Source organism: Abrus precatorius, unplaced genomic scaffold, assembly GCF_003935025.1.
Source record: "Abrus precatorius isolate BTA unplaced genomic scaffold, Abrus_2018 Scaffold8, whole genome shotgun sequence".
NCBI classification, from domain to species: Eukaryota; Viridiplantae; Streptophyta; class Magnoliopsida; order Fabales; family Fabaceae; genus Abrus; species Abrus precatorius.
This window is the reverse complement of record NW_020874428.1, coordinates 35857706-35869920: the sequence shown is the minus strand read 5'-3', so window position 1 is coordinate 35869920 and position 12215 is coordinate 35857706. Positions and strand designations below refer to the sequence as shown.

The window sequence follows — 12215 nt, the reverse complement described above, 5'->3', positions numbered from 1 at the left end:
ACGAGAAAAAAATTTATTTTTAGATTTTTTTTTTGAAAACAAATGAGAGCAATTTTTTAAACTAATTTCTTATTAGAATGGGAGAGAAAATGATAATCCAAATAGAGTGAAAATTATTAAGCAAAAATGTCTTTATAATGTTTTGAAATTACAATTATTTCATGATACTTTTATTTTTTTTAGTGTGATTTTTCACGTTCATTTGTCATTTTTTTAATATAAAAGTACTCCTTTTATTATAAAAAATTAAAAAGTATTAAGTAAAATAATATTAATTTTTGAAGAGTATAAGTGTAAATTGCCTTAACAAAAAATATTAAAGAAAACAAGTAATTGACTGACAATTTATTGTAATCAACCTTACTAATTGATGGATTTTTTTTTACAAAGTATTTAATTCAAAGAAAGTAATTTAAGAAGGAGAAAAGGGAGCTAAACTATTTATTTATTCAATTTAAATTATTTTAAAAACTGGAAAGATTTGGAAAAAAAAAAACTTTTTGGGTAAAGAAACAAAATTGATTTAGCAAAAAAAATCAACTTGCAGACGAATCGAATAAAATTATTTTAAGCATAATTTTTTAATATACTATTAGTATTAAAAAGATTGTACTATCAATCAATTTTAATACAAAGAAGGCATGGTTTTTATAAAAATTTCTCATGTATTTATAATAAATGAAATTTGTGGGAACATAAATTAAAGTAAACATTAAAAAATGAATGAATGAATGGAATGGACAAATGGGTGGTTTTGAGGAGGCAAATGACAAAAACACACATGTTATGGAGTATGTCACAACACAGCTGATTCTTGTCCATTTCCTTTTACAAGAGAATGAGTCTCACTCTGATCTCTCCTCATAGATAGCCATATATAGCCTAATACTATTACACCTTCACTTACACTTACACTTACACTTACACTTACACGTACACACCCTTTCCATTGCATGTTAACCCCACACCTCACACCTGTCCCTATTACACATTCCCTTTCCTTTCACGCATTTCCTTCATCATCACTTTCATTCCCTTTCTCTCTTTCGCACAAACCCCACATTCTCATGGCTGACGCTAACCCAATCTCCCCCCAAACTCACAGATCAACAAGAACAACCCCCAATGCTATCTCAGCAACTTTTCTTCGAACACTTCAAGACCATACCCCCAACTCAACCCAACTCGCCGGAATCTTAACCCTCATCGTCACCGCCTCCGTCCTTCTCCTCCTCACCGGTCTCACCGTCGCCGGAGCCGTTCTCGCTCTCATTTTTTTCTTGCCGCTCATAATCGTTTCGAGCCCAATATGGGTCCCTGCTGCCACCTTTCTCTTCGTCCTCGCTGCAGGGTTCTTCTCCGTTTGCGGTTTCGGCGTTGCCCTCGTCGCTGCCCTCTCTTGGATCTACCGTTACTTTCGGGGGCTCCACCCACCCGGTTCGGACCGGGTCGACTACGCTCGGACCCGAATTTACGACACTGCCTCTCATGTGAAAGACTATGCTAGAGAATACGGTGGGTATTTGCAGAGTAAGGTTAAGGATGCAGCGCCAGGAGCTTAATTAGGAGGATCCAATCCATACCAACCGGTTCGGTTCGGGTTTTGTGGATCGTATCGTATGATCTTAGTGACCCTCCATGTTCTAACTGTAGAAATTTCCATCAACTTTTTTTATTTTTTGTTCTCTCTTTTCTTTTTCTTTTTTTGGTGAATGTGTTTGCGTTATGTTCCTCAACTTTATTTCCTCGAATCTATTTCTATTTTGATTTTGAGCTGAGTGAGAGCCACGAATCTGATTCTCCATCTTACCATCGGCATCGTTCTCTTTATGTTTTCGATTTCCGAACGGAGAAATTAAGGGTTACATTGTTTTCGAGAAATAATCCTTTGTTTGTTATGTTTGGAGATTTTAAGTTTATAATTATCATGTCGTCAATTTTTGGTCCTAGATTTTCTTTTCACAATCTTCAAATCTTTTCGAATTTTTCTTATGATAATAAATATAAAAATTACACTTACGATATATTTTATTTAGTTAACAGAACACTCGAAGACAAAAAAAAATAAGTGTACAAATGTCAGCAATCTGTATAGTTATTACACCCGTCTACGTATGGGATCCGGATTCTCTCAGTATGATTTGATATCCAATTCTATTTTTATTTAAAATATATATATAAAATGATAAAAAAAAAAAAAGACTAAAAGAGTAATTGGTATAGGAATAATGGTAAAAAGACAGTTAAACATATGAAATAAAAAAAAAAGTTGAAAAGAGAATGTTGATTTGATTGAGAGAGTTCATTGTTGCGAAAGTGAAAATAAAATTTTTATACGAAAAACATTAAATTAAGGATTAATTTTTGTACGAATATCTGGAAAAAAAGAAAAACCACTAATCTTGTAACTGCTTACTAATGTTTCAAATTATTATATATTTTTATATAAACCTATAAATTATTCATCTTATTTGTATATATAGCTTCAATTATGCCACATTTGACTTTATGAGATTTACTGAAGGGCTTCTAATCCCCAACCCATATTTGACCAATGAGCCCAATTTCTATGGAGGACAAAAGTCCAAATCTTGAAATTTGGACCATAAAAAAGGTTCAAATCTTATATTTAAAATATTTGTATATTATAAAATTAAATATAAATACTATTTTTATTAGATTGAATATTTTTTTAAAAATATATATATTTTAAAATGGTCATAACCATAGTCAATTATACTTCGAATTGAACTTTTAAATCTCGATACACCGTAGTAATTAAGTTAATAAATACGTGTTAACCTAACTAATTTACTTTTACAAAATATATCTCTTATTATACTCTGATATTTTTTTAGCATGCGTAACTCTTGTTGTCATATATAGATACATTTCCTTTTAAATTGATACTTAAAGTTATGGTCCCAAACAAGATTTATTATTTTAATTTTTAAATAAGAAAACGGTATTTTATCAACAGAAAATTGATTTCAAACATTGCATAAAAAAAGGCCTAGTTATCTCTCTCAAAAGCACTATTTTTATTTTTATTTGTTGTGCCTCTCACTCAAGCCAATATGATTTTAAGCTATTAATTACATTACTGTTATATTTTGATTCACGTGAAAGAGTTCAAGTGAGAGCAAAACTTTTCTGTTATAAAAATAAACAATACATCACTAAAATGTATTTAAGTATGCTTAATATTATTTTAACACGAAAAATAAAATCAAAAGTATAATAAATTGACTCTTTTCTCAGTCAAAGTTTTGAATCCGCTGCCGAAGAACCAAAAGTTTGAAGATACATATCCTGTTAAGATAAATTTTAATAAGCTCTTTTCCTCTCTGGTCCATATAGATAAAATGTAAGGTTTTACAACCTTATTAATATAACTTTTAATTTAATAAAATTAAACTTTTAATAAAAAATTGAAGACTATACTAATAAACAATGTATTATACTAACATTTGTGTACTGATAAGATATATATGAATATTATGTAATAATAAACAATGTACTGTTTTTGTAGTGTAATGACTGTTTGGGCATTTGACTCTTTCGTTGCTGAGTGTGAAGCAAACGTGATGTAAACGACAATTTGTGTATGCTGAACGGGTCAGGCTTAAGGTTTTATTGGTTGATGATGGAAGAGGCCCATGTCCATGTCAACTGCACAATAAAAGTTGAAGTCAACTACCGACTTAGGTTTGACCAAACTCATTTAACGTTGCAACTGCCCCAATCCATTTTTAGGAGAGGACATGACACAATTGAATGTCTGTCTATCCATGTCCCATACCACCTATGATTCAGATAAAATTAACATCACATTATATATTAACATAGTTTAATTTATAAACTAAATATCTCTCTAACATGTTTTCATCTTCATATATTAACCATTAACCAAACATGTAATCTTTTTTGTTATAATTTGTTTATATATGATATAATATTAAGCTCTTGTTTACTTGACCCAATCAACATAAAATTATAAGACATTAGGGATAATGAACGAAATTAAATAATATGTATTAAAACATCTTCGCAGCTTAGACAAGAGTTCATTTGAATGCTTATCAAAAAAATTACAAAATTTTGTCTGAGGCTCCGGTAAAGATAAAACAAAATAAAATATTAGAGAGTTGAATTTGTAGGCTTCGAAGCATCGAATATGACATGAAGCTGGGGAACACAAGATTGTTTTCGTTTTCATTTGGAGCAAAACCGTAATTGGAAAAGCATGTCAACATGTTTTATATTATAATAATATTTCAGCCTTATTTACATATCCTATTGTTAATTATACATTTTTAAATGATTTTATTAACACGTGTAAATACCTTATTTTCAATTATTTAGCAAAAAAGAAAAAGTTGTTTTTAATAGGATCACAATTATTCAAACTCAATTTTATAAATGATTACTCAAAACTACATTAGCTCTCTTTTTCTCTCTCTGATTTTTAAGTACACCCCTTCCCTTCAATTTTTTAAACTAGACAATTAACATTGCTAATTATTTTCAGCACATACAAAGGCTTTATAGCAGTTTTCACAGCTACTACTATTACTATTATTATTATTATTATTATTATTTCGTTGATGGTCTAAACAAAATTTATTTACCAAAATTTAAAATTATTTAATTTTAAAAATAAATAAATAAGGGATAAAAAATAATAATATTTTTTTGGTTGCATGTAATCAATACATAATTTCCAGATAACATGTTGGTGCCACAAATACGTCAAACCTATTGTTGCAATGAAACTATCATGGAAAAAACTATTATATTACATAATTTAGTTTCAATTTAGATAAATTTTTTATAATTACTTAAATTGAAATATAAAATAATATTAATTTATAAAATAAATTTGATTAATTTTACTTTTTTAACTTTGTACTTTATAGATATTTATAAAAATTTTCTCCAGATTCTCTTAGTCCATATGACTTCGAATAGCTTGTCAATTCTTAATTGCAAACTATATATATTTTCTCAACTGTCTAATGGTTGAGATTATTACTGCTTTGGTAAAAAAAAAAATCGAAATTAATGTATACATCATTACTTTGGTAATTATATATTCTTCATGCTATGATTTGATCAAGCAATGTTTCAATAAATTTGTATTCCAACTAACTTAATAGTTGGAATACATCATTATAAAATTTGTTATATAATTTTTTTAATAAAAATTAAAGTGCATTAAATACATACATACATGTGACCATTTACCTTGATGAATTGCAAGCATGTATACATAGTGTTTAGTCCAATTTAAATGTTGAATAAAAAATGGTATTTAAAATGTCAATAAAAAGTATTAGACTTTCTTGAAATTGTTCTAAATTAAATATATTGTATTATTAATTAGACCTGCAATGTTTATATTGATAAAGACTATGCATGCCAAGGAATAAATAAAAAATTATTGGTGAGTGGCGTAGTGGCATGCACCCGACCAAAGATGACAATTTAGGAACCTTCCGTTCAATTTTTTTGGTTTTAAAATTAAATGACTGCGCGTGCCATTGTAAGTGAATTGGACCTAATCAAATACTTTGTTATTCGTATTAGGAATCACCAAAGCTATACAAAAATAAACACACACTTTGAAATTTGAAACGATTCCTCTAATTAGGTTTAGTCACATCTCCAAATCACGTGTAAGAACTACAGCCACATTTGGTGGACACTGAAAGGTAATTAAACTTTCGACTTCGACACACAATATATTATCTAAAATACTCACAAACTTGAAAAATAAGAAAGAAGCGTAGCAAATCATGCATTTGCACAAACTCTATACAAATGTTTTCAACGACAAAACAACCTACAACACTAGTAAATAGAAAAACAACGAATTAAAAATTTAAAAACAGAGAGACACGTGTCGATATCAGCGGCGAGTGAGATAACCCGGCATGGGGCTGGCGCGTGGTGACCTGAGAGGAACTTCGGCCGTTTGCTTGCCGTTTATATCGTAGTAAATAACGCCGGAGAAATCCAAGGGCTCACACTTGCCACCCATCAGAATCTCCTTCTGCCAAACGCCGCCGTTTCCCCATTCTTCCTTTGCGTTCTCTTCCTCGCTCTGTTTCTTCTTCTGATTATTGTGACCAAACAGAGCCTTGCTGCTTATGTTGCTCAGAAGCTTCTTTGGTCGCAACTTTGGCGACTTCAGCTCGATTTTCCACTCATCCTCTTTCGCCGGCTTCGGCTTCGGCTTCCCCTTTACGCGGCTGGCTCCCTTCGTTAGCAGAGCTATGATCGCCGATATTGTTACGATGAAGCCGTTGGGTTGGCGCTTCGGCGAGTCCGAGGTTGCAGCGTCGACCATGGCGAGGTTTTGCTGTGAAATTTTCTTGTTCTGTTGGGCTTGGGAGGTATATGTATATTTATAGGTGTGGAAGTGGAACCGTAACAGAGTCAACCTTTGTTTGGGTTGACTCGCTCTTTTCAGTATTTTCTTTTAATTTAAATTACTATTAGTTAGGGAATTTTGTTAACCCTGTTTTCACGTTTTATACCTCTTTTGAACGGTAAAACAAGAATTTTTATTGTTAAGTCAGTTTATTTAATTTAACTTAAATTACTGAAAATTCAAATTGTATTTTGAATATCAAATGTTAGTTGAGTTTTTTTCGTCGTGAGTTGATTTTTACAAAAGGTTATTTTAAACTTCATTTTTCCTTTCTTAAAATATAGATACGTTCAGTTTTAGTTTCATTCTAATTGATTGTTAAATGTTATCTCTTTTTATTTATATATTTAAATATTGATTATATTTCTATTTATCTTTAAACCTTACCATTTTTAAAATAAATACCTGAAATTTTATTCATGTTTTAATTAGTTGATAAGTTTTACCATTTTTACAAGCAGCTTCTTTATAAAATTAATTAAAATTAAAGTAAAAATAGGAAAATTATTTATTTATTTACCTCATATTTCAATTGTTTATTATTTTGATACTTTTTAAAAATTAAAAGTATAATAAAAAATTTCAAATTCAAGTTATCACATCATGTATTATATACTCTATTATTGTTACATCGTATGTACCTTTTTTAATTATTTTCTATTTTATATTTTATTCTAAATTAAAATTTTGTATTATATTTTGACATTTTAAAAAGTTGTAAGAAAAATGAATGAATGACTGAAATTTAATGTTAATAAATAATTGAAAAAAATCTTTGTGAATAATATAACTCAAACTTAATTTAAGATGGAGTAATTAAAAAAAAGGTAAAATCTAAAAATTAATTGAAATAAAATTAAAATTTAACATATTTTATTTAAAGATCAGCTAGAAGGAAACTAAAGTTTAAATTACTCTAAATTGCTATAAAGTATAACTATGCACAGCTTCAACGCACACAATACCAAGGTTTCGTTTGCAAATACGATACAATAGTACGTCTTATGATTAGACATAAGCAGTTTTAATATATAATTTTTATATTTAATATAAATTTTTTATTTAACTTATATTTAATAGTCAAGTAAAATAATAAATTATAACTTATGAAATGTGAGTTAAATTTAAAACTAATTACACTTTTATTTTTTTAATTTAAATTATGTGTAATTTTGATCTTTCAAACTTTTTAAGTTAATTAAGTTTCTATATTTTTAAAAAATAACTCCATTTGATTCTTCTTTTTTAAATTTTTTGACATTTTACAGAAGTTTATACAATATTGAAACAAAAAATAATTATAAAAGTAATTTTATGAAAGCTTTATAAAAATTAAAAGTTTGTATAAAATGTGATATCAGAGTTGGAAGAAAATGAATTTTTTGTTTGTATAAAAATTATTATTTCAATTGATTAATTTTTAATATAAAATAACTTAATCAATTTAATGTAGAAAAAATAACTTGCTATATTGTACCAAAATAAAATGCACGGGTTTAACCATTAAACGTTTTTATATGTGATTGGTCAAATAATTAATTAAAAATGAAAAAAAGTCAACTTGATGGAAATTACGATACGTTTTATAATTCAGTTTTCGTGCAACACAAAAATTTGTATCATTTAGTATTTTTTTTTTTATATAAAAAGTTTGAATGAAAAAAGTCACGAGATACTAATTTTGTTAAATTAAAAAGAATAAACTTAAGTAACTAAAAAAAAATAAAAATAAAATTACACATGATATAAACTAAACTTTAATCTTATTTTGCATATATGACGAATGAGTGTAAAATTAGTAAGTATAAGATCATGATTTCCACTTGTAATGATCCCAACCATATTGTGTGCGCAAGCTAAATCAAGAGGTTGAGTCAACGCCCACTGCGTAGGGACGTTGGATATTTGTTATTATTATTATTTTCATTTTTTTAGAATTGGTTGATAGATAGTGAACAAGGGCCAAGTCTTAGGTTTCAAAACACCTGGACTTAGTGGGCCAAGTGTTAGACCCATCACCAACTTTACAAACGAATTTGTGTGACAAACTAATCACGTTAATCGAATCTAACTAAGTAGAATTATTATCAACCACAGATGTTTTTGTCTATTTTATTGCAGTGCCCATAGTTGTTTATCAGAAGAAAAGTCATCTTTGGATTGTGGAGGGTGATGAATTGAAGTGAAGTTTAGTAAGATGTTAATTATTTATTGGTAGGTCTTCCATTTTTTGGTGTGCATTTGAAGCAATTATTAGCTGGGTTTGATCAGGTAAAGGACAAGTGTGAAGTATTAGTTTTCCCGTTTTCCCACTGCACACTAAGTTCTAAGGTGTATGGCATCATGAATTGATGATGCCATGCGAGCTTCAACTCTTGCCCAAATAATCGTATAATAACTAATATTTAAGGGAAGAACGAAAGCTCATTGTCTGCCCAATGGATTCTGACCTACCCTTTTGATGATTCCAAGGGAGCATGTTTATATGATTTGTAGGGATCATTTGAATTCAGCATGCAATTAACATATTTTTATTATAGCTATCTGTCATAATCATTCATCACTTGTCATTGACTTCTCTTCTTACCATTGGCTTAGAATCATTAAAGCTAAACTGTATGCAGGGAAATCATCTAATCATAATAATATTAATTTGCGTTTTTTATCTATGGGTTTATTTGCTTAATTTTATCTACCCTGTACATAACATAAGATAATCGCAAATTTTGAGACTTGTCTCATCCAATCCAAAAATTGTAGATGGTTATTTTGTTTTCTTTTATTTTTGTAAATTAACCCATTATGTTGACTTTTTGTTGTTGTTGAAAAGATCAACACAATGTTGATTGTTGACATAGGCACACTTTTTATTTAATTTTTTTAAGTTTCATTAAATTTATATCCATTAATAATTTTTAAGGTCTGAAGCCGTGACTGTCCATTGGACCAAATTACTTGCAAACAAAGCTCTTGGGGTTGAGCCTAAACCCATCTGCAGTATCACCAAGACGGGCTTTTTGTTTTTTACTATTACTAAGTTAAGCCCAGGCATAGTCTCTTGATTACGGATGTGAGAGGCCCACCATGTTGGGACAATGCTGATTGGACCCATCACTCACCAATACGGCTGCGCAAGATATTTTTTAAGAAGCCCTTGACCAAAATCAAGAACCCTTTGACCCAAAAACTCTAAAAGAAAAAGATACTTAGAAGCCCAGGGTAAGAGGGCAAGGCCTAATGTCAGTGGTCTATCAATAAATGTTCTGTCAAGACCAAATAATAATAATAATTTGTCAAAATAAAAATACATTGGAGTGAAAATATTATTTGGTCTAATACGAAAAGAAAGCAGAACTAAGAAATGGATATCATCCTAAACACATAATTTGTCTTCATTGGACGCCTTTAACCCAATTATCTCAATGAGTGTGGGCTCGACAATATGTTGATTTATCATTCTCTGTTTTTTATAAGGTATATTTACTTTTAATTATATAAACTAATAAAAAATTAAAATTAGTAACTTTTAAAAAAATATTATAATATGATAATCTTATCTTTATTCGATATTATTGAACTTAAACTTTATTCTTAATATTTATTTGTGTTAATTTAAATTTAAATTCTATCAACTTTATTTATTAAAAGTAATAAAAATAATAAATAATTCATAAAAATCATAAAATATCTTATAACAAAGAATCCAATTTTTTAGAAAATTGCATTATAATAAGAGTAAAAAGAGTAACTTGATAGTAACCAACAATTGCCTAACGTTTTGTTTTGGATTCTCGAATATCAGGATAAACGACGATATTGAGTTACTTTATGAAATAAATGAACATTTATTATCATTTTGCAATGGACAAACTCCTCGACTATCTATACTTTTAATTAGAAAAGAAATTAACGCCGTATTTTGTTATGGCGCATTAAATTACGGACTTGACATGTTATCAAACATTCAAAAGTGTATTTGTGGTTTACACTTCTCCTTTATCCTGTGAAAGGGGACAAATTGTCGAACTAATAAGTCTCTTGTAAATTTTTTTATTTAGTTTTTTCAACCATTCTTAGACACGATGATATATTTATTATAATTATTCACAATAAAAAGAATCATAGAAAAAGCCCTCCATGAATAAAAAGTGGACTCTCCACTGTATCAAAGCCAACCAAATATGTTGAACGCTTAGAGGTGAAAGTACAAAAGGGTCCCCAGCTATATATGGCCACAATTAACCACTCCACACCAAACAGCCCAAAAAGAGGCCTAATTTCACTATCGCTTCAAATGAATCCATACTCATCGGATGCCTCCACTCCACTGAGCTTGAATCGTGGAGAGGGAAATGAAGTAGTTAAACTTCATCAAACTAATACCCACCCGGGTTGAAATTAGATGAAACAAATTAGAAAATTAGAAAGTGATCGAATGTGACATAAAGCCAAAAAAAGTCCCAATTTGATGCTAAAATGTTACTTAAAACAACCATTTTGGCCCAAATCGAAGCACCTATTTACTAAAACAAAAAAGACAATTACAGCAAAGACCTACGTGAGCATCTATGTGGAACAAGTGTGCTTCATTCATCAATGTATAGTTTAAAGTCAACCCTTTTCTAGCAATATCCCTGCACGATCACACGTATTTTCAAAGCCCCTTATTATCACAACTAATCCCAATATTAAAATGCATATCTATTCAGATATCTTGTTAATTTCTTCTTCCATGATGTGCCGTGCCGTCACAACCACTACGAATCAAACCGACTATTGGCATAACATTTAAGCATCTCATTCTTAATAATGGAAGCATATTGCTTTCAGCCAATTAAGTAGGCGCGTCTTTCATTAAAACCAAACTATATAATTCGAACCACAATAATACAAGTTAATTTATTCGCAATGGATCAATTATGGCGCAGAGTCTAAATGATCAACATAAATGGATCAATGAAGTGTGCACTTGTATACGAAATGATAAGAATAATATTCATCGCAAGCATGTACACGCATATATAATATGAATAATGATGATAAATTATTAGTTTATAAAGAGAGGAATCATATATAACATTTTTCACTAGACTAGACAAATTCTCCTTTGATAAAATTACATTATATCATCATGAAAAAAAAAAAAAAGAGTATGTGAACCTCATTAATGGTGCAATGGGTTTGGACCGGTTGGAACAAGGCGTTTCTCAACACCATAACGTGGATCAATCTCGGTGTCCTTTGGGTCCGGCACGTGACTCCGGTGGTGGTGGTGGTGGTGATGCCGATGATGATGGCGGTGGTGGAGAAATGGGGAGATGTCAAATCCTCCTGTTGCTAAGATTTTTCTATTTCGAGGGACAGATAACTGGAGTTGGTTATTGGATTTGAAAGCAAACCAGCCATGAAAGAGCAGCGAAAAGAGAAAGAGCCAAAGAGTGAAGCTAAGTACATGTTGGAATCTGATGATCAAGGCCATGATGGGTGAGAAAAAGTAGAAAGAGATTGGAATGATTGCATGGAGAGAGAAGGATTTTGGAAGGACAAATGGATGAGAAAGAAAAATGGGGTTTTAGAAGAAGAAGAAAGAGTTTGGAAGCTTTGACAGCTTGAAGGTGCTAAGCATGCATAAGAAATGCTGCTACGGAAGCGTGACATGGAGAGTGCTTGCTTCCATGAGACTTTAGCTTATAAATTATATACAAGGTATAATTAAAAGGGTGGAGAGAGAGAGAGAGAGAGAGAGAGAGAGAGTTGAGTTAATTTGGAAGGTCCAGTA

General features: G+C 30.1%; 2 protein-coding genes across 2 annotated transcripts; one reads left to right on the top strand and one right to left on the bottom strand.

The window, feature by feature from the left end:
- The first annotated feature begins 822 nt into the window (after window positions 1-822).
- LOC113848391 (oleosin 1) lies at window positions 823-1762 on the top strand. Its single transcript, XM_027477877.1, has one exon. The coding sequence runs from the start codon at window positions 954-956 to the stop codon at window positions 1560-1562; it is 609 nt and encodes a 202-aa protein (XP_027333678.1). The 5' UTR covers window positions 823-953; the 3' UTR covers window positions 1563-1762.
- Window positions 1763-5911: 4149 nt separating this feature from the next.
- Window positions 5912-6363, bottom strand: LOC113848310. The gene has a single exon (XM_027477770.1). It carries the CDS (start codon window positions 6350-6352, stop codon window positions 5912-5914), a length of 441 nt encoding a protein of 146 aa, XP_027333571.1. The 5' UTR covers window positions 6353-6363.
- Between the last annotated feature and the right edge of the window lie 5852 nt (window positions 6364-12215).